This window comes from Varanus komodoensis, unplaced genomic scaffold, assembly GCF_004798865.1.
Source record: "Varanus komodoensis strain SLA01 unplaced genomic scaffold, ASM479886v1 scaffold14_1, whole genome shotgun sequence".
In the NCBI taxonomy this organism is placed as follows: Eukaryota; Metazoa; Chordata; class Lepidosauria; order Squamata; family Varanidae; genus Varanus; species Varanus komodoensis.
In genome coordinates this window covers 12,153,518-12,177,482 of record NW_025335438.1, presented here as the reverse complement: position 1 = coordinate 12,177,482, position 23,965 = coordinate 12,153,518, and the positions used below count along the sequence as shown (strand labels likewise).

The 23,965-nt window shown below is 40.2% G+C and overlaps 1 protein-coding gene across 5 annotated transcripts in view; it reads left to right on the top strand.

The window, feature by feature from the left end:
- PREX2 (phosphatidylinositol-3,4,5-trisphosphate dependent Rac exchange factor 2) overlaps positions 1 to 23,965 on the top strand; it is a 147,675-nt gene that overhangs the window by 66,918 nt on the left and 56,792 nt on the right. For all 5 annotated transcript variants that reach the window (XR_006414086.1, XM_044424092.1, XM_044424094.1 and 2 more), the window contains 5 exons: positions 2,496 to 2,613; positions 4,626 to 4,810; positions 13,375 to 13,536; positions 18,236 to 18,458; positions 20,165 to 20,372. Coding sequence is in view for 4 of the 5 variants with exons in the window: in XM_044424092.1 (XP_044280027.1) it covers positions 2,496 to 2,613; positions 4,626 to 4,810; positions 13,375 to 13,536; positions 18,236 to 18,458; positions 20,165 to 20,372 (896 nt within the window). In the remaining variant the exon portion in view is untranslated. The remainder of the gene's footprint in view (positions 1 to 2,495; positions 2,614 to 4,625; positions 4,811 to 13,374; positions 13,537 to 18,235; positions 18,459 to 20,164; positions 20,373 to 23,965) is intronic.

The following is a 23,965-nucleotide window of genomic DNA, read 5'->3' as shown; positions in this document are numbered from 1 at the left end:
TTTATCTTTTTGTTTTGCTTTTTAAATGGCTGTTTGCACTCCAGTCAGTAACAGTTTCAACAATTTTCCTCTTATTCTTCAGCTTCTTTCTAAATCTGATGGCATCATGTTGTTGTTAGTCACAAAGTCATGTCCGACCCATCGCGACCCCATGGACAACATTCCTCCAGGCCTTTCTGGCCTCCACCATCCCCTGGAGTCCACTCAAGCTCACACCAACTGCTTCAGTGACTCCATCTAACCACCTCATTCTCTGTCGTCCCCTTCTTCTTTTGCCATCTATTGTTCCAAGCATTATACTCTTCTCCAGGGAGTCCTTCCTTCTCATTAGGTGGCTAAAGTATTTGAGTTTCATCTTCAGTATCTGGTCTTCTAAAGAGCAGTCAGGGTTGATCTCCTCTAGGACTGACCGGTTTGATCGCCTTGCCAGTTTCAAGCCAACTTTTGCACTCTCCTCCTTCACCCGCATCAAGAGGCTCTTTAGTTCCTCTTCACTTTCTGCCATTAGAGTGGTATCATCTGCATATCTGAGGCTGTTGATATTTCTCCCAGCAATCTTAATTCCAACTGGTGATTCATCTAGCTCTGCCTTTCTCATGATGTGCTCTGCATATAAGTTAAGTAAGCAGGGCAACAGTATACAGCCTTGCTGAACTCCTTTCTCAATTTTGAACCAATCAGTGGTTCTGTGTCCAGTTCTCACTGTTGCTTCTTGATTCGCATATAGGTTTCTCAAGAGACAAATAAGATGGTCAGGTACTCCCATCTCTTTAAGAACTTGCCACAATTTGTTGTGATCCACACAATCAAAGGCTTTAGCATAGTCAATGAAGCAGAAGTAGATGTTTTTCTGGAACTCCCTAGCTTTCTACATGATCCAGCGTATGTTGGCAATTTGATCTCCAGTTCCTCTCCCTCTTTGAAATCCTGCCTGTACTTCTGGTAGTTCTCAGTCCACATACTGCTGGAGCCTAGCTTGTAGAATTTTGAGCATAACTTTGCTAGCATGTGAAATGAGTGTAATGGTGGGGTAGTTTGAACATTCTTTGGCATTGCCCTTCTTTGGGATGGGAATGTAAACTGATCTTTTCCAATCCTGTGGCCACTGTTGAGTTTTCCAAATGTGCTGGCATATTGAATGTGGCACTTTTACTGCATCATCTTTTAAGATTTTGAATAGATCAGCTGGAATACTGTAGCCTCCACTAGCTTTGTTGTTGCTCAGACTTCCTAAGGCCCATTTGACTTCACATTCCAGGATGTCTGGTGGAGGTCAGTGACCACCCCATTGTGGTTATCAGGGACATTAAGCTCTTTCTTGTATAGTTCCTCTGTGTAATCTTGCCACCTCTTCTTAATCTCTTCTGCCTCTGTTAGGTCCCTGCCATTTTGGTCCTTTATCATGTCCATCTTTTCATGAAACATTCCCTTCATATCTCCAATTATCTTGAAGAGATCTCTGGTCCTCCCTATTCTATTGTTTTCTTCTATTTCTTTGCACTGTTCATTTAAGAAGGCATTCTTATCTCTTCTAGCTATTCTCTGGAATTCTGCATTCAATTGTTTGTATCTTTCTCTTTTTCTCTTGCCTTTCGCTTCCCTTCTTTCCTCAGCTATTTGTAAGGCTTCCTCAGACAGCCATTTTGCTTTCTTGCATTTCTTTTTCTTTGGGATGGTTTTAGTTGTTGCCTCTTGTTCAATGTTGCGAACCTCTTGTTTGACCACATCCAGCTTGCCTTGATTCATGGATCTTACATTCCAGGACTTTCTGTTCACCACCAGATACATCAGCAACTGAGTGTCCTTTTGGCTTTGACCCAGTCGCTTCATTCTTTCTGGTGCTACTAGTACTAGCCCTCTGCTTTTCCCCAGGAGCATATTGGGCACCTTCCGACCTGAGGGGCTCATCTTCAGGTGTCATATCTTTTTTCCTTTTGGTACTGTCCATGGGGTTTTGATGGCAAAGATACTGAATGTGTTGCCATTTCCTTCTCCAGTGGATCACGTTTTGTCAGAGCTCTCTGCTATTACCTGTCTGTCTCGGGTGGCCCTGCATGGCATAGCTCATAGCTTCATTGAGCTACGCAAGCCCCTTTGCCATGAGAAGGCAGTTATCCATGAAGGAGGATGGTGTCATACAACAAATTAAATTCGGCCACATAATGGCATGACTGTGAGCAAATGAAGCTGTGTTACCGTCACTAAAAATGGGTGTCTGGGGGAGGGAGCAGGGAGAAGCAAAGACAAGGATGCTGTGGTTTCCTTCTTTTCCATGCAGTGTTGCAGCAAATCAGTCTGACTTTGCAATATAGTGCTGGAAAGGGCAATGAATTTATCTGGTTGCCCTGGTAATAAAAGGAATGCAGGAGCAGTTTCTTTGTCAGCCTCCGCAGCACAGCATGGCAAAATAGAGGGTAACAGGGACACTGAACAGGTAGTGTGTATTACAGTTTTATCAGACATATAAGCTTTTTATCCTTCTTATTGTCCTATAGCAAGACTCTATTCAGTGGGTATACAGCAGCGTTGAAAGTGCCCAAGAAGATCTTCAGAAAACAAACTCAAAACCCTTGGGTGATAATGGAGGAGACTCATTTGACTGCAAAGTTGAAGGTGGGATCATTTTTCACTTTCTGTTATTAAGCTTTGGCTGATACACTTACATGAATGCAGGAAAAAAATGCCCATGACTAAGGAGGAAAGTTGTGCAGCTCTCTTGAAGTGAAATGTATGGCACCAGATATGAGTAGATACTGCGCATCATATTACAGAAAGAGATATATGAACTTTGCTTTGAGTCATATGTGAAGAACAGAAAACAGATTTGAGCCAACAATATTCTTTCAATGAAATATTCAAACTGATGTAATGGTAGGAAGTATGGTTTCCTTTGAATATGAACTTACTTGCAGTTTTATTGGAAATGGCACTGCTGTATACCAAGTTAGGACTAAGAATATTCAAAAAGACAGTGAGAAATTTTGTAGAATGTTACATTTGTAGGATATGATACAAGATAATAGCCATTCAAAGAAGAAAATGAAAGGTAATCCTTTGATTCCTTTTGATGGCATTTCCCCTAGTTATAGTAGATCTGGTATTATATTACTTCTTGATATTGTGATTGCAATACTTGTTGCTAGATAGTATATACGAGTATAATAAGTCCTGTTTAGATAAATTCACTCAGAATTTGGTACTGTATGGTGGAATTCAAAGGAAGTTGAGAATGCTCATGTCAACTTTGTTTCTTCCTGGAGTTCTTGTACAAAAAAATAAGATTCTATCAATGAACAGATAACAGAATATAACTTGTCTGACAATTCATGAAACACAGAACAGACATAACATAATCCATACATTCCTATTACTTATCAATATAAGTGTAGTTAACTTTTTCAGTTGTGCTCTTGGTTTTCAGCATTCCTTCTTGGAAACTGTACCCAGAGTGCTCTTTTATTTTAGTTCCATATAAGATTAGCATAGGAAAAATAATATTAGCAGGTTTTAATTCTAATATACCATTAGTTTAGACTTCCTCTGGCAAAATCAAACCTTTGTACTATCCTGCAGAGAGTTAATGGTACTTGACCTGATTAAAGTTATTGACAGTTAGGAGTCATGACCATCATCCTGGAAAGAAAGGGTGGTGTGTGGGGGGGTAATTATTTTTGATGCTTTAATTAGCATCAACCTTTATTCTTTAGTGAAATATGTGAAAATGGCCACCTCTTTTTGTCCCATCTAAGCATCATTGCCTTCACCTTCATGATTCACTAGGAGTATCCATGCCCAAGAAACATGGCTGACTCACTAAATTAGGTTTGTTTGTCCTTAGTAATGTTAGCTGATATTACCGCTACTGGTTATCATTCTAATATAATATTCATTATTTGACCTGTTTGGGATCATATAGAGAAGGAGAAGGAAGCCTGAACCAAGGGAAAAATTATTTATTTGGATTATTTATAATCTTTCTACTGAGATTCTTGAGGTGTCTTAAAATTCATTTAATTATAACAAAATTAGATTAAGAGTTGTTAGGGAGCAGCTAAGGAGTGTACAGATTTTTTTCCAGATCTCAGATGTTTTAGCTACGACTTAATTTTTGCATCTCTGAGCCATGGCAACTGGTGGCCTGTTTCTGGACCTCTGGTCCATACCAGATCTTGGGGAGAATTACCTTGGCTTGGAAATAACTGCCAGAGCAGCCATATGTTGTTTGCTCATAGGCAAGGTGAACCAGTGGGGTTTATTTGGTTTGGTTTTGTCATGAAAGCTGAAACAGACATCAATTGATTTCATTGAAATCAATAGATTTAAGCAGGCTTTTATTTCTATTGGATTGTGCTCAATAAGCAACAACTAGGGATGCTTACACTTATGTTTCCCATTACTGTGATTACATCTTTAGTTTGGCAATGTATTTTTTAAAAAGGCAGAATTTTAGAGACACAAGTGCACTGCAACCTCTTTCATCTAATTTATTCACCCAATTTAATCTTTAATATAATTAAATGGAATATGTTTAATGCTGATGGATAGATGATTTAGATGTATTAGTCAATTTAGAAAAACTACATAGAAAGCAAACTAAGTTATTTTTTTCTTACATTTGATTTTAGAAGTAATAGACACATTTAATACTATGGCAATAATTGATGGACGGAAGGATCATGTCAGTCTGACTGTTGATAATGTTCACCTGGAATATGGTGTAGTTTATGAATATGACAGTACTGCTGGAATAAAATGTCATGTTTTGGAGAAGATGATTGAACCAAAGGGGTTTTTCAGCTTGACAGCAAAGGTATGACACATAAAATATTTATTTAATTCTTTATTGTCCCTTCTGTCAGTGAAGCAGCGTATCTTTATGAGCTTTAGGGCTAGGAAAGTCTTCTTCCTGAGACTCTGAAGAGCTTTCTTGAGAACTTTCTGTCAATTGGAGAGAGGAAGGATTATAGATCTTTCTCATATAGAATATAAAAATAATTAAACGGCAGATGTGGTCAAATAAAGTAGATCCCTCCCTCTCTATTTATAGATATGATTATAGTAATTTCATTTCAGGTCGATTTTTTGTCATTGACCTTTGTTCTGTTGATGATTATGGGGGCTACTATTTATTAATTTATAACTTTGTGAGAAAAAAATATCAAGTGAAGTAACAAATAGCTACTAAACATAATAAATGCTGAAAAGGTTAAATATCCACAGTCTCCTAATTTACTTCTATTCTTTTGCTGCTTTTTCTTCTGTTACTGCTTCAGAAATTGGATCATTTCATCCCCTGTCTTTTGTTCCACCCCCCACCCTGATTTCTATTTTAATAGCAAAATTTAAAATGGAATTGGACAATAATTTTGTAGACAAGAAAACAATAATGTATTTGAAATTAAACAGATATTACATTGTTTTCTTCATTCCCAGTGTGCTTTATATTGGTTTCACCCTACAAAGGTGTTTTTGAGATCATTTGGTGAAACTATAGCAAGGAGAATGAGGAAAGAGCAGTTGAGATGGCAAGAAGGAATTAGGAAGGAAGAGCCAGGTGAGATCAGGCTGGGAGAAAAGAGAAATGAATATGATGGCCAGTTGAGACTATGGATGGAGAGGCAAGGCTGTAGCATGAAAGCAGTGGCAGTGGGGCCAGTTTGTGAAGCAGTTCGAGTGAGGCCAAGTTTAGGGTAATAGAAGGGAGAAGAAACATGCTCAAATGTCCTGATGTGGACTTAAGGGTAGCAATGTGGATGTGTATAATATGACCCATTTCCCAGTTTAAAATGTGTGAAGAGAACTGCGAGGCTGCATGAATTGGCCCCACACCCACATCAGGATATGAGATAAATATGCTCCACCTTTGTGCCTCCCCCATCCTGCCCACAATGAGTGGTTTTAGTCACTCTTCTGGTGGGTCTTCTGAGAAATGGCTGCACTGGAGGAGTGCTGGCAGAGTATCTGAGGAATGCTATTGGTGCATCTTTCAAACTGGTAGCATATCTTGTGTTGTGATGGATAATTGTCAAGTCCATGACATAGGCAATGGGCAGCTAGAGTCAGGATGCTTTGCATGAGGTTCAGGGGGTCAGTGTCATGCATGAAGCTCCGACAGAAACAGTGACTCATGAGGAGACCTTGCACTTGGCACCCAGTGCCCAAGAGTCGACCCCACAACCCAATGCAGGGACGGCTGAGCCAGCTACTGCGTCTTCCTCTGAGCCCCAGCACGTTGAGCAAATGCCTGGACCTTTATCAGAGACAGAGAGTCATGAGAAAGAGGGAGCTGCAAGTTCTACTCAGAAGGAGGCAGAGAAAACTGCCTCTTCCCCCCTGAGCCAGAAACAGAAGGCACAGTAGGTGTCGTGGATTTTTGAAGAGCCCAGAACAAACGTATTTTACGCCTATTTGAACAGCTACAAAGTAGACTGCATAAGAGGGAGGAAAGGCGTGACTTGGGAGAATGATCCCACATGGGCTCAGGACGAGAAGCCATTATAGGGCTGACATCTGCTTAGCAAGGACCGCTATTAAGGAACTTATCTATAGAATTGTAAATCTTGTAGACAATTAGCATTAAAGGACTTTAGTTTTATTGCTCTAGAATGTGTGGAATGTTTACATACCGGGCTGCCCCTCATGACAGTATGTCAGCCCTATAAGCCCTTCCACACACAGCAGAGCAAAAAAATTTTTTTCTCTTCAGCACTACTCTACCATCCAGAAGAAATTTCGTTTTAACCTTCTGCCTTTTATAAACAACAACAATGCAGTCGCCTGCTCCCACCATTCAAGAACTTCAAGCTTTAAGAGACGAAAATTCCTTCTTGAGAAGTAAATACAGTGAAGCAACTTAACAACTGGATTTAATGAAAATTGAACTAGATAATCTTCAAGCCAAACTACAATCAGCTACTGCTTCAAAGCAAAATCAAGAATTAACACTACGCAGATGCCCTCTTGAAGCCCCCCCCCCCCGAAATACGACAGCAACAAAGAAGGATTTACAACTTTCAAAGCACAATGTGAACTCTACATCAATTTACGCCTTCCTGACTTCCCCAATGAAAAGATGAAGGTAGAATTTCTAATAAATCAACTCATGGGGGTGCCTGCCCGCTGGGCAACTGCGAGGCTTATCACTCAAGACCCTATACTAAACGACGCTAATCTATTTCTTAATGCCCTGGGGGAGTTCCTTGGTGTTGAAGCTTGCAAGGAAATAGCCATACGGGAGATTAAGCATCTGAAACAGGGGCATACCTCAGCCACTGACTACACCACCAAGTTCCAGCTCCTCATGAATGATTTAGGGTGGAATGAGGAAGCCTTGATGGTACAATACTGCGAGGTCTTGAGAGAGGCGGTTTTGGATGATTTGTCATGTACTTCAATGCCAAAAAACTTGCAGGAGTTAATGACTTTAATGATCCAGATAGATGCACGGCTCAGTGAAAGAGCCCACGCTAAGCAGGAATGCCATGCTGGCCTGCATCCAACTAGAGCAAGATGGTTCCCACGTGCGGAAGCCGGCCCCCAACAATTCCCACCCGAGAGCTATGTTGCCATAGCAACACCCCAGCCAGAGCAGGAACCAGAGCCTATGCAGCTGGGAGCAGCCGGGCCTCGCATTCCAAGGGGAGATAGGGCCTACCGCCGCACTGCTGGACAATGCCTTTTCTGTGGACATAACGGCCATATGGCGCGGTCCTGCCCTTTGAAAAAGCAGGCAGGAAACTTCCAGTCCCAACATCGTTAAGCACCATGACACTGGGACCCTCCCACACATCACAAGGGTGCCAGTACCTGGGAAAGGCTTCCACAGCTCAACACCTCCTGCTGGATATCTCAATCCATGCACACCTACAACCTGCAATTCGAGCCACAGCACTGATCGATAGTGGCACCAGTGCTTCCTTCACGGATGAGGAATTTGCTCAAAAGCACTGTTTCCCTACTTCAACACTAGCAACCCCATTCCAGGTGGACTCCATCCAAAAACGTCCCCTGCAAGGAGGCCCCTCCTTTCTCCAATCTTCTCCACTCACCCTGCAAATTGGGAAACGCTGCGAACAAACAGCTTTCCTACTAGTGAAGGACCTACAATACCCTGTAGTACTGGGCATGGACTGGTTAATCAAACACAGACCTCAAATATCTTGGGACTCAGGGCAAATACACTTCAACTCTAACTTTTGCTCACAACACTGTAATAGCCCTACATCCCAATTACCTCCCACCTCCTCCCCTCCCTCTACCACTGCACTTCCCCCACAATATCAAGACTTCTGGGATGTTTTTGACCCTCAAGAGGCTAACAAACTACCACTGCATCGCTCATGTGACATGGAGATTCACATACAACCAGGAGCAACCCTCCCAGTTGGCAAACTACGACCCATGTCAGCTAAGGAACTCCAAGTCATCAAAGACTTCATATCCACCAATTTAAAAAAAGGTTTCATACGCCCTTCCTCGTCACCCACTTCAGCAATGCCTATCATTGTACCTCAGAAGAATTCTGAGGAACCTAGGGTTTGCATCGACTACTGCCGCCTAAACGCAATTACCGTTCCAAATAGGCACACCACGCCACTCATCTCGGAGATTTTGGAACGTCTAGGCCAAGCACGCATTTTTACCAAGCTAGACCTTCGCAATGCCTACAATTTACTGCGCGTACGCCCTGGCTTTGAGCATCTTATGGCCTTCTCAACGAGATTTGGCACCTTTGAGTTTCGCATAACGCCGTTTGGTCTTTTAAATTCAGGACAATCGTTTTGCAGACTGATAAATGAAATCTTCCATGATTCCTTGATGATTTCTTCATTGCCTACCTGGATGATTTATTGATCTTCTCTAATGACCCTGAATCTCATGTTCACCACGTACAAGCCGTCCTCCAGCGCATGCGAGAACACCACCTCTCCGCCAAGCTAGAGAAAAGTGAATTTCACATGTCTTCTCTTGTATACTTGGGCTACCGCATTTCCCCGGACAGGCTACAGATGGATTTGGAGAAAATACGAGCAGTACTATCCTGGCAACCCCCTCGAACAAAGAGAGAACTTCAAAAGTTCTTGGGTTTTGCGAACTTCTATCACTGATTCATACCACACTTCTCTCGTCTAACTGCACCTTTGACTGACCTCTTGAAGGACAAGGGGCGCCACCTCAATTGGCCACCCAACGCTGCAGCTGCCTTTATCTCCTTGAAACACCGATTCACTTCAGAACACCAACTGATCCATCCAGATACTTCTGCACCTTTCATGCTACAGACTGATGCTTCTGACAAAGCCATTGGAGCTGTTCTCTTGCAATCGATAAATACATCCACCAATAACCTCAGACCGGTGGCTTTCTATTCCCGCAAGCTGTCCAACTCAGAACGTAACCACACAATCTGGGAAAAAGAACTGCTAGTGATCAAAGCTGCTCTCGAAGAATGGCGACATTTACTTGAGGGCTCTCCTCACAAGATCCTCATCCAAATGGATCACAAGAATCTTGTCCATTTCACTTCTGCCAAAATCCTTAACCAAAGACAAGCACGATGGGCTCTGTTAGTCTCCCGTTTTCACTTTCAAATCGACTATATACCCCCTTCGAAAAACCTTCTGGCTGATGCACTATCCAGAAAACCTGAATACTTCCCTGACAACGAGGAACAACCCAAACCTACCCCTATCTTGCAACCTGAAATTGCATCCGCAACCTCCATCTCTTCTTCATACAGCGATGACATCTGACACGCACAACGAGCCGACCCCTTTGTACGCATGAAGAAAGACCAAGGAAGGAACAACTCCCTTCCTAACCCCTTTTTGTTTGAGGATGACATCCTACTCTACAATCGTGTCCCTTATGTTCCAGTTTCACTTCATGAACAAATACTGCAACAGGAGTCAGGCAGAAAGGCCGGCAGGAGCAAGAACTTGGGGCAAGACAAGTTGGAAGCAATAATGCAGAGTAGGCACATGATGGCTCATGCTGCTGCAGCAAAATGGAACAGTGCAGGGAAGCTGTACCTGTAATTAAATAAAATGAAAAAAGAATAGTTGATAGCTAATGCCCTCTAAAAGAGAGGTCCGCCTGGCGCCGTTGTTATTTGTTTTTCAGTGCCAGGCGAAGACCTTTTTATTTAAGCAGCATTTTAAATGTTAATACTATTGAATTTTATTTGGCCAGGGCGGCTTATTTTATTCTAATGTATATATTTTAATTGTTATTGTCTTAATTTATTGTTGTGAGCCGCCCCGAGGCTTCGGCGAATGGGGCGGCATAAAAATGTTTTAATGAATAAACAAACAAATAAATAAATAAACTTTAACTTTTTCCAAATTCCAAGTAGATGTTTCAAGATAATAATGTTGTTTAACTATTTTATTATTAAAAAATTCTGTTTGAATAGAATAGAATCCCATTTTGGATTGCTCACTCTGATATTTGATTTTATATGTATTTTAATGGAAGGATGGGTGAGTAGTAGCCCATTCTTTTCAGCATCTGATCACCTTATAGTGTAGTCAGGATCTGATGTCTGGGGCTCACTTAAAAGCTTACTTTTCTTTAGAGATATCCTTTTTATTTATAAATGTATTGGTTTTAAATACTGTCAACATAACAAGGGTGGAGTTAACCATTGTGAGGTTACAGCTCATAACTGTAAAGCAATTGCTATGAGGAGAAGAATGCAGGTACAGTCAGGTACAGCACCCAAAGGGTTGAAACATAAACATTAGTGAAAGCAGCTCAGACATCCAAATAAGTGTAGCACTGATAATCAACTGAATTATGAAGTGTGGAAAAGGAATTAAGATCCTCTTTCCATTTGTGAAATGAAAGCAGGGATTTGTTCACCCAGTGTTGGAATATGAGTCATAGTGCTTACAAAATCCATTTGTTTGTTAGCTATTTGACAATTTGCAAAGCACAGGAATATAACTGAGGATTATAGAGACAGCTGTGAATTTTAGTGATGTCTCTAATGGCATCACCAGCACTTAGTGGCATAATAGTAGATACTTCTGGTTTACGAAGAGTGCTTCAACAAGACTTCTAGAAACCTTGTAATGTAATATTTATTAGACGTTAAACAATTAAATCTCATTTAGTGGATGGCACTAATGCTTTCATATGTGCCTTCCATCACCAGATGTTTTTCACATCCTGAAACTTACTTTCATGTATTCGCAGGATTTGGCATGGCAGTGCTTTTGGAATATCCCCAGGAGAGTCATTCTGTTAGCAGGCAGATTCCATTCAAGAAGGTGGCTTTGCCTGACTTCTCCTCATAGACCCCCAGGGCTGACCCCATTTAGGAGGGTCCCTTGTTTAGGGGGTTGCCAAGGGAAGGGGGGGGGGACATGGGATATATTTTAACTCCCTTCTGTCAATGACTTATTGGATACTTTTATTAATGTTTATCTGTAGGGATTGTATCCATTATTGTCAAAATGAAGAATTCAAAGCTAGAAAGCTCAGACTGTGAAGAAGAGGAATTGAATGTATTGCTGAAATGCAATGGTTAATGAGTGAGATAAGCCAAGCAGCTGGTGAGAACCAGACTACCTCTGGTTCTCAGGGAGACACTAGAACAAGGACAGTCAGTGTGGAGATATTTGAGTTCATCAACCCAGTGGGCTTATTTATTTATTTATTTAACCTTATACAACTGAAGCTCTATGGGAAGGGAACAAGAATAAAAATACAATAAAGATAAAGCAATAAAACCTCATGAAATTACATTAAAATTACAGCCCAACTGAAACCACTTTTTTATATTTAAGTAGCTGAAACTAGGCAATACTGCTAGACTTGCAGAAAAACAACTGACAATACCCACTCCACCCACATGTGCTTTTTGGAGTTGGTAAATGCCTTAGCAAGGAGGGCAATCTGAACCTGGCACCAAAAAGATACTCCTTGATTCCATATTTTGTGGCCTAGCACAGAAAAAGCTTTCTTCCTTGTTACTCCCAGCTGAACATCTTTTGGAGGTGGTATTTGGAATAAGGCATCAGATGCTGAATGTAGTGTCTAGCTACATTGTGGTCGGAAGAAATATTCCTTCAGGTTTTACAGTCCAAAGCCATGGAGGGCTATATATGTTAGAACAAGCAACTATATATATGGAAATATATATAGGCAGCCAATGCAAATGGAAAGAACAGGAGTTATATGTTTGGACTGCCTGGTCTTCAAGGGCAGCCTCATGTAGAAAGCATTGCAGCAATCTAGTTTAGGATTTACCAGACATTACTGACGCCCATGCTATCCTTATCCACCAGCTCAATATGGTAAAAGGAACTCTGTGCTATTGAGGCTACCCGAGCCACAAGTGACAAAGATTGATCAAGGAGTACTAAAGCTATGCATCTGCTTGTTTAAGGGAGTGTGACAGCATCTAGAACGGGTTGAGCACCCTCTATTCAGTCAGAGGAACCACCTACCAACTGCATCTCAGTCTTGTTTGGATTAAACTTCAGTTTGTTAGCTCTCTTCCAGGCCATTATTGCAGCTAACCTCACCTGCTGAAGATGAAAAGGAGAAATAGAGCTGTGTGTCATCAATATACTGATGGCAATTCTCTCCAAAACTTCAGAAAAACCCACTCAGCAGTTAAATAGCAAGGAAGACAAGACTGACCCCTGAGGAATCCCATACTAGAGAACCCCAACTGATATAAATCTGAGCCATCCCACCTATGATGGCCTTTGTGTGGATGTTAATGTTCCCCAAGGCCAAGAGTCTTGGCAGGGGGATCTCAGCAACTAAGACCACCTCTGTCAGCCCAGGCAGGGAGTCTGTTAAACAGTAGGAGCTGACCCCCTTGATATCATCCACATTTGGATTGTTTTTTGCAAGGCATTGACACCTCTTGTTGGTACTCCAGGTAAGAGCCCAGCAGGCTAAAGTTGGCAATCAGCCCAGGGAGTGCTTGCTATTTTTTTTCCTTCTGCCCCTCTGATTCCCAACAGCAGGATCCATGATCTGTTCCCTTGGCCCAATATCAGATGCAAGCACTCCAAACTAGTAGTCAAACAGGGAGCCTGTGAAAATCTGGTGGAATTTTGTATGCTTCATGTAGTCAGTGTTTTCTACAGGAAAATATTTCTCTAAAAAGAGAATATTTCTTTGTTTCCATATATCCTATTTATTTGCTACTGTAAATGTGAAGGAGATTGCTTATTTATTTCATTTTTATACCACCCAATAGCTGAGGCCATCTGGTTAGGGTTAGGGTTAAAAATTAACATAAGATAATAAATCCACAGGAATTGCAATCTATTCAGAAAAGAAACAGAAGATCCTGACTTATCCTGTATTTCATGCATATTCTGATAGAATCTACTGTTCTTATTTTTACAGATTCTTGAAGCACTAGCAAAAAGTGATGAGCAATTTTTGCAAAACTGTAATAGTCTAAATAGTTTAAATGAAGCAATTCCCACTGACCTTCAGAGTAAATTCAGTACTATTTGCAATGAGAAAATGGAACACATTTGCAGAAGGATCACTAGCTACAAAAAGGTAAGGATCACAGATGCTTTGAAAATTGACTGCATTTTTGGAAGAAAGAAAAAAATAGTTGGAACTAAATGTGTGTAACTAAACTAAATGCAGATGCCTCTGCATCTATGTCCCCTCCACACTTCCTGTGTATTATCCCTTATTTCAAATTCTAGATGATAGAATTTCCAATTCAGGGAAATACCATCTTACACTCTCTAAAATGTTGTGATGCTCTCGCTCTCTCATATTCTCTTACCCTCTCTCTCTATGTATCATCTTATACTGAAAGAGATGGAGAAATATTGTAGTTACCTGTAATTCTTCATGACTAAGACTGCTAGGAAGAGATTTAAAAAATGGGCCTATAGCTCATGGAAACTCTTCTAAAATAGCATCACAAATTATTTCCCAGAGTAATCATTCTTACTAGATTGGTGATTAAAAAAAACACCATTCAAACCATCAGTGCAGCATGGAGAGTTCTAGAAATAAGTTAGATGGAGTTGTACCTGTATGTTCTTTTCATGTACCATATGCCTGGTTGCAAAACATAAATCAAGCAGCATTGTACTGAAGATGTTGCTTGCCAAGCCCTAAGCATCCAGAAAGAGACAGACTGGCACTGATTAGCTTGTTAAACATACGATTTAGCAAGGTCTTTGCTAAGGATCCAATTAAAGGAATATACTAGCTGAATTCAATGGATAAACTGTAGCCATATTCTTCAACCTGAAATGTAGCACTGGTATTCAGGGATTCACCTGAATGTCTGAGAACCAAAATTAAGTAGGGTGTGGGTATGTACATGGAAGCCTCGCCAGTGTCTCTGCATGTGACCCAGTTATGGGAAGCATTCTGAACACATTCAGCCGAATAGGATTAGAAATTCTCTTCATACCTTCATGCTGAGAGCATGTGGCATCTCTCTGTGTGGCCCCATCCTGCTAATCACTGTTAGGCCTTGTGTGTTCAAGTCAATACACTACAAGCAGTAGCATGGGAAACTATTCCTGATCTGGGAGATGGGCATGAAAGTGTTCTAATGTACACATGCATAAACATTAAGGAAGAAGGAAATAAAGGAAAAAGGCAGGGAGTGGAGAGAACTATTGGCCTCAAAGACTGTATTTTCTGGTATCATTCATGATGAATTAGACATTGGTTGAAGAAACAGTTATTGGTTTAGTTGCAAATAGGCTTGATCCTTTGTCTGGCATGGCTTCTGTGCAACTGGATTTTGAATCACAGGCAGAAATTTAACAGACAAAGCTTATCACTGCATCTACTGAATTTCTGCACAGGAACCTTACCAGATAACTATTTGTCTTACCACCAAATGATCCTATATGGGCTAGAATCCAAACAGATGTGTTAGTTACCTGATAGGATCAGCTAATTACTTATTTTTTCCGTCCTTCAACTTGCTTTCTGTGCATTTGATCCATTGGCAGAGTGCCTGGCCCACAAGTCAGAGAAGTTTTGCATTTTGTGTGATTTTGTATGTCTTAAGAAATTCAGCCTGGCATCCTGTATAAAGACAAGCCTGCATGCTTTGCATCTCTGGTTGGAATGGATGAAATTGTCTAAACAAGAAATTACATCATAGGTCATATACTCAGGTTAAGATTCAGCAATATGACTTAATCATGGTTCTTCATGGTGGAACTAAGTGCATTAATCAGAAGATAGGAATGAATACAACTCAGGTAAAGAGTCACATATCCCCACAATGTTGCAGAATTACTGCGAAGTATAATGGCTGATCCCCATGCTTATATACAGAAGTCCCTGCAAAATTCCAACTTGATTTGGACCGGAACCTCTGAGGTGTCAAAAGACTTTTCATTTAACTGAAAGATATTGATTACTTTGTAATAATAATAATGATACATTTTATTTCTATACCATCCAGTATCTGAAACTCTACCAAGTATTGTGTTCCAAGCCATGTTTAAGTGTTTTAATTTTTTAATCCTATAATTATATAGTGCTTGAGTGCCCATTGTTGATTTCCTGCTCCAGGTCCTGGTACCATGCAGTCATAGTGTATGCCAAGTCAGCTATTTCCATTTGCAGTCTCTCTGTTTCTGCTGAAATAACGCTCAAACACTGGAATACAGGGTTCTGCTGCAAAGCCTCATCAACCCTTTCTCCTATAATATCCAGTTTTGGCTGCCTAAGCCCTTGCTTTTCCTGACACTCCAGCCAAAATATGGCCCTTTCCAAGTCTCTCTTATCTTAAAAAGTGCAGCAGTTTGTTGCACCTAGTTTTGTCTTCAGGATGATCCAATAGGATCCCCGGAAAAATAGTTTTGAGCACTTCTCTATTTTTAAGGTCCCTTCCCTACAAATTTCAACCTCTACTTTGGAAAGAAAACAAAGAGGAATGGTGTGTACACGCCTCTGGAAATTGGTGTGACTGTTCTCAGTTTCACTGTCCCAATCAGCTTGTTTTGCTTTTTGCCATAGAAACAGAGTGAGTCAGAAGGGGCTCCTGAGCCATCTAGTCTGACCACCGGCTCCAGTCAGCTCCACTTGTGACATGTCTACCATGTGCATGTCCACCCTATCCTTAAACACCCTCACCCTTGCCTTAATAACTTTGTATATGTACACAGCAGTCATTTTGAAGAACTGCTTTGAGTCTTTCCCTTCCTGATCTCACCATTTTCCTTTCCCATTCCCTGTTCCTTCTTTCACTCCCTCTCCCAGAAAGCCACAAAATCCAGATTTACCCAGCCCTGAATTTTTCAGCCCCTCCTAAACTCTGAGCTCATTTAAGTTTCCCCTTTGTTCAATTTGACTGCAGTAACTTAGATGGGTATTTTAAATGCACCGTGAGGAATTCTGCTTAGACATTAAATTCTGCTTTTCATATATTTCCTTCTTACTGTAGAATAGTTTAATGCAGTGTCCAGGGACAAGAATAGCAGGATCATATTGTACATTGGCACAATCACAGGGGACAGTGTGCATAATTACTATAGCTTGTATGATCTTACTAGAAGCCCACACATTTAGAAACAGCTAAGACCTTTCTAGAATTCATAACCATGATGCATATTTGTCATCCCAGAAATGTTTACTGTTCTTGATGGGTGTTAGTAGCATGTTTTCTTCTAAGAATAGCTTTGCCTTTCTTTTAGGGAGGTAAATGTAACCATAGTAACAAAAGTATCTGAGAATGCTTTAGTTGTGCTGTTAGCTTCACTGTGAAAGTTTGAAATCTATAAATGGAAACCCAGTGGCTTCCTACAGTTCTTATCATTATCCCATTATTTCTAAAAGAAGTTTGATCCTAGCATAATAGTCCCAAGATTTTTCTAGCACATGCATGAAAAGAAATGTGGATCTTACTTATGACTTGATTAAATTATAACCAGGCATTTGGTCTCCATGGGAGACAATGTGTGGGAGATTTAAATGTGAAACATGTGTTGATGTTCTTGCTATTTAAATGTCTATACTGTACTTCTTGTACTAGTTTCTCATGTTTAAGGGCTTTTATATGTAGAAGTCTATTTAGAAATTTTATCAACACAACACAATATGTATACCTTTACAGTAACTTTCTTGTATGAATTTCACAGAAATCTATATTTTGTCAAAATCTATTAAAACTGGAGCTGTTTTCATTTAATTGTAAGTGCAGTAATACAGTCTAGCTATTGATAGGTCTGTAACTAACTACTTGCATTAGAATTGTTGCTAAGACTGCTAACAATTTAAAAGACTCCATTCTTAGGTGGTGACTATCTAAAATATATCTTTTGTTTCAATACTTTAAAAAATGCTGGTCAACTTAGCTGTTGGCATCATGAAAAGTTTGATTGGGCACTAAGGGGCACTTGTAACCACAACAGTTTGTATTATATAATACTGGGTAAATTTTCAATCTCGTAAATTGAGAAGCCTTCACTTGTCAGGAGCTAGGAAATGAGTGGCAGTAAACTGCATTTCTTATATTTCTTCCTTCTTACCATGCCATTTCAAATTAGTAACTTTGAGAGAGATTCCCTTTTTTACACTGAAATATTTTCAGTTCAAATGCCAGTCCTTGACTACTCAAATTTAAAGATACCTTCAAAGTGGACCAGGACAAAGGTTTCTTTGCATACTTGAGTAATCAGCAAGCAGAATTCTTTGGTGTTTGTCAGATGTGTTTCAACATCTTCTATATTAAATTTACATAAACTACTGAGCGGATTGAGGGCATACATTTTTAATTGCACAAAAGTGGTAGTTTGCTACATCTGCATTTGATTGGAGAATGGCAGGGAAAATCATTACTGACCCACATCAGTCCTGATGTCATCTCCTATATTGAGAGTACATTTTAAGCCACTGGGAATGGTTCATGCTTATCTATGTTGCACTGAAAATAGTTAGACAAATGATTCACACATCTGCAGTTGCTGTATCTATATAAAAATTGATGGCATCTTTAACTCATCATAAACTATCAAAGTGTGAGCAAAAATCTAACCCTAGAACAGACAGGTAAGGGTCTGTTTTGTAATACTAATGACAAAGTGATAATGCAGGTTTTTCCTTCTTTTTATCCTTTAATGGCAAGCCCAATTATGCTGATGAAGACATATTTTCTCACAGCTAAAAAAGTAATACTATGAATATAATTGTATTTAAAGCATTAAAATACATATTTCAAGTTGTATGTTTTGAAAGTAATATATATTCCCTCTCCTCCTCATTGCAGTTTTCACGGGTCTTGAAAAATCGAGCTTGGCCTACCTTCAAGCAAGCAAAGTCAAAGATCTCACCACTGCACAGCAGTGATTTCTGTCCAACCAATTGTCATATAAATGTGATGGAAGTTTCATATCCTAAAACTTCAACATCACTTGGCAGTGCCTTTGGTGTTCAGCTGGACAGCAGAAAACATCTTTCACAAGAAAAGGAAAACAAACACATAGACCAAGGTAAGCTTCAAGATCTGATCTCTGTCCCAGCACAACTCCAACAGCATTTACTCTGTTTGAGAATTAGAACTCTATATTCAATCTCACATTAGTGAGCCAAGGAAGGGATGCCAGGAAGGTTCCATGGAGGTCTACAAGTTTTGGCTGGCAAAGCCACATATTGTGGTTGCTAGCCTTTAGCATCTCATTCCATCTTCCATCCCTATTGGTGTTTTCCACAGGAAAGGTGGAAAGGAGTAAGTATATAGGACTGGTCATTTGTGCCTGAAGATGACTGAGCATTTTCCAGAAAAGGTATCCAACACCTTTATCATTCTTCTCAAGGGAAGAGCAGGTGGGAAGACTCATTGGTTGGGCACAGTTCCTTAAATGTGCCCCAAGCAATGCTGTCCTGTGACTTCTTACCCACCTATTTGCCTTTCTTGCTCTGGAACAGGTGTGTGTATGTATGTGTTTTTTAGTGATTGGGAGACATTGCATTTGGCTTTGCATGCCCAAGTCTCTACATATGCCTTGACTGCATAGCTGCCGAATAATTTCTAGCCTTTTTCCCAACTGGAGAGGTGTCAGGGATCTCTGTGCTACTGCCCGGAAGATCTTCATCCACCTCCGCACCTTCAAAGTTTAGCCTCTTGCAACACTTGCCACAGGACATCACCACACTTGCTGTGGTGAATGTGGCACGCAGCATTATTGAGATCCTTTCCTCGATCAATGACCTGAAGCTTGCTCCATTTCCCCCCTTTTAAATCAGTGGGTTTTATTCCCTCCAAGGCAGAAGAACAAAGCATTGCACTTGAGAAAACATTATGTTGAGGGGAAAAATGCTTTCCATGTGAGGCTGCTGCTGGTGGTGATGGGTGGTTGGATGAATATCTGATACTTCCCACCACACGCACAAATACCAACCTGTCATGATTAGGACTACATCCAATGACTTTGCATTTTGATTTGAGTCCAAAGTAGAACTTTCAAGGTAGTGTGAAAGGTTTCCTGAATCAATTCTTATATGTGGTAATGCTTGTGTCTTGACCATATTCATTGGTATTTGTCTGTCCAATAAGCTACTGCTTCTTTGCCAATTTACTTAACGGTTAGTGCTTCTCCCATTATTAATAGATTCTAGTCTATCAGTGGTCATCATTCACACTGTAAAGTGAATCAGATTTGGCTACGTGTTCAGTCACTAAGGTTAAATGCAACCTGTTCAAAGTGAGGGTTGTCCTTCTTGACTGGGTGAAACATTTTGTTTCCTTTTAAACCAATCACTTGAAAGAAGGACACACTTTGATGTTGGCACTTTTTATTTTTTTGGTGAAAACTATTCTTTTCAGCTCAGAACAAGACTTGGTCAGATTTTTTTGACAATACATATTAACAATCAGTTAAGCACTGGAAGAATTTGCAAAAACCAACATTTTTTCAATGCTTTCATTGTTCAACTATATTTATTATGATGCTTGAATAACAGAAAATGTGAATAGAATGCAGATAGTATAAAAATATTTAAATACTCGTCTATACTTGATTGTATTGCAAATCTATCACATACCAAGTGTGTGCAAACTCAAATTTCTTTTAACTCAGTATGATTATTAACTGGATTAAAAAAAATGCTACCTGGTATGTTTTGAAAATAATTGAACTACAACCATCAGCATACCTAATAAGCTATCTATGCATTTTTTTATTTGCATTATGCTCAGGTAAAGTGAGTCCCATGGTTTATATACAACATACAATTACCACCATGGCAGCTCCATCAGGACATTCCTTAGGTCAACAGGAGGGGCATGGTTTGAGATACCTATTAAAAGAAGAGGATCTGGAAACACAAGATGTCTATCAGAAACTCTTATGCAAATTGCAAGCGGCATTAAAAGAGGTGGAAAACTGTGTTTCTCAAATAGATGAGTAAGTAAATATATGAAATATGTCCTTAGGAATCTTGATTATTAGTATATACATTTGTTATTTAGACATATATAAGAAAGCCAGTGTGGTGTGATGGTTAGAGACTTAGGGACCTAGGAAATCTTGTTCTGGTTCCTGCTTGACCATGAAGCTCATTGGGTGTCCCTAAAATCTGCCCTTGTACAAGAGGATTGGAGAACAGCCAATTTTTAAAAAAGGGATCCAGGGGGGATCTGGGGGAGATTACAGGCATGTTTGCTTAACATATATGCTGGGTGAGCTGTTTGAAAGCATTATTAAGGATAGAATCAATGACAGAAACAATAAAGGAACAAGCCCTGCTGAAAAGAATCAACATGGCTTCTGCAAAGGTAAGTCCTGTCTCACTAACCTATCAGAGTTCATTAAGGGTGCAAAGACGCACGTGGGCAAGGCAATCTACAAGCCTTTGTTTACTTGCACTTCCAATAGACTTTTGACAAGGGAGAGACATGATAGAGGTGCTCAACATTATGCCTAGTGTGGAAAAAGTGGAGAGGGATAAAATCTTCTCCCTACCATGATACTAGAACTTGAGTCATGCCATGAAGCTGTTTGATGGGAGGTTTAGGACTGATAAAATGGAGTACTTCTTAGTTAAATTGTAAAATTTGCTGCCATGCATATTTAATTGCATATTTTTTGAAAGGAGTAAAATTTCAAAATATTTAATTAATTTAATATGATAGATGAAAAATACTACAGCATAAACTTCATGAAGGTGAAACATGGCTAACTACAGCACAAACCAGGAAAAATATTATGAATGGTGTCAAATCATTAATCTCCTTTGATCAATGTTTTCATTTGAGTGTCATTTGATATTTCAGTAAATTCCTACTGATTAAGCTGTCACTGATACTGCTTTTTTGTTCTCAGGTGTATACATGAATATCATGTTATATCAGTCACTTTTTCCTATTTTTTCATGCTTAAATATATAAACTATAAGAATAGATAAAGTCTGTCAGTCACATAGTTCCAAGTGGTAATAGTGCACAGTATAATCTTACAGTTCATTAATTCATATAGACCATATATTAAAATATTAAGATAAATAAAATTGCTGTGATTTCTAGAGAAACCATGTAATATGCATGCTGAAATATTGTATAACTTAAGGTACAGTGCTATGCATGTTAAGGAAGAAAAGGATGTTTTTGTCTAAGAATGGAAGGGATTTCCCATTTAATTCTACCCTTAATTAGTCACTGTTAGGTTTTTCTTACAAAATGCAAAAAACTCTCTTAAAAGTAGTCACATATTTTGCAAGTAAATCAGGTGATAAATGTTTATCTCTAGGGCTTGTTTTTTTTTCCTCCATGAATATGAAACAGTACTTTGTGCAATGTATTATTTCCCATCAGTTTTTCCACCCAGCATACTAAGTATTGTGGATTCAGTATCAACATTCATTCATTCATTCATTCATTCATTCATTCATTTATAAAATTTGTATGCCATTCAATTACTTGCGTGTCTGGATGGCTTACAGCATAAATAAATTGACAACCCACTCTGGCTGCAAGTTAATAAAAATGCAAGAGTAAAATTCAATATTAAGACATATTAAAATATTGATTAAATAAAAAGGTCTTAACCTGGCACCGAAAAACATATAATGATGGTGCCAGGCGGACCTCTCTGGGGAGTGCATTCCATAGTCGAGGCGCCACTGCAGAGAAGTCCCTCCTCCGGGTACTCTGTCTCCTAACATGTTTCACACAGGGTTCCTGGAGGAGGGCTTCTGTTGCCGATCTCAGGGGGCGGGAAGACAAATAGGAAAAAATGTGTTCCTTTATGTATCCTGGTCCCAAGCTGTTTAGGGCTTTATAGGTAATAACCAGCACCTTGAATTGAGCCTGGACTTCGATGGGAAGCCAATGGAGATGATAAAGGATTGGGGTTATATGAGAATAACGCCCAGTCCCCGACAGCATCCTGGTAGCTCTATTTTGCACCATCTGAAGTATCTGGACTGTCTTCAAGGGCAGCCCCACATAAAGCACGTTACAGAAATCCAACTGGGAAGTAACCAATGCGTGTGTTGCTAGGCAATCCTTCTCCAGGTAGGGATGCAGCTGACAGATTAGCTGAAGCTGAAGGAAAGTGCTCCTCGCCACCGCTCTCACTTGGGCTTCCAAGGACAGCTCTGGGTCGAGGAGCACTCCCAAGCTGCGGACCCTGTCCTTTATAGGGAGTGCAACCCCATCCAGGGCAAGGCCCAAGTCACCTACCCAGGAGCTCAAATCACCCACCAACAGAACCTCTGTCTTATCTGGATTGACCTTCAGTTTATTGGCTGTCATCCAGCCCATTACCTTGGCCTGGCACAGGTTCAGTACAGCCACCGCCTCACTTCGAACAGATGTAAATGAGAAGTAGAGCTGGGTGTCATCAGCATACTGATGACTCCGCAGCCCAAACCTCCTGATGACCTCTCCCAGCGGTTTCATGTAGATGTTAAATAGCAAAGGGGACAAAATGGAATCCTGCAGTACTCCATGGCAAAGTTGCTATGGCGCAGAGCCATAGTCCCCCAGCACCACCTTCTGGAATCGGCCATCAAGGTAGGAGTGGAACCACTGCCAAGCAGTGCCTCCTACTCCCAGTCCTGCCAGCCTATCCAGGAGGATACCATGGTTGATGGTATCGAAAGCCACTGAGAGGTCCAGGAGAACCAACAGGGACACACTCCCCGTCTCCCTACACAGGTCATCGTACAGGGTGACCAAGGCAGATTCAGTACTGTACCCGGATCTGAAGCCGGACTGAAATGGGTCCAGATAATCAGTATCATCCAAGAGTACCTGGAGTTGTCCCGCCACCACCCGTTCATTTGTAGTGGTGGCAGGACACCATTTGTAGCAATGCATAGATTCATGTGCACTAATAAAATGTATTTTATATTTCTCTTGGATATTTTCTACTGCTGCTTTTGTGAAATAGTGATAAACATTCTTTTTGTGCTGTTGATGACAAGGAATCATAAAAATCTGAACGTGGCAGCTGAGAGAAGGCATTTGTAGTTTGAGCCCTTTCTGTTGCTGCTTATTTCTGCTTGTGCTTATGTTGCACTTGTTACTATGTCTACACATTTTTAATCACCTTAGTGGAAGACGCTAAAATGTTCAATTACAGTAAAGCTATTGCTAAATCTTTAAATCTGACAAAATTACATCCCTTTCATTAATTGAAACAACATCAGTTTCCTTTCTTTATGATACCACAGTTTCTTTTTGTGGTGAGTTCAAGTAGTTGAGGCATACTTACTGCATTATAAGATATATGACAATTGTTTTCCTGCTGTCTTCACAGTTACCCCTTGTTCTGTAAGAGTATATGCTCCCTCCAGTAACTGAGGCCATGTTACTCTGTTTTCCAGTTACTGGTAACCATGAATGGTAGAATGCTATTGCAGTTATGTATAACTTGTGAATTGGCCACTGTGTCAACAGAATGCTGAACTAGATGGAGGTTTGTTCTGATCTAGCATGGCTCTTCTTACACTCTTATGGCATGAAATAGCCTTGTGCTAGCCCTGGGATCTTTAC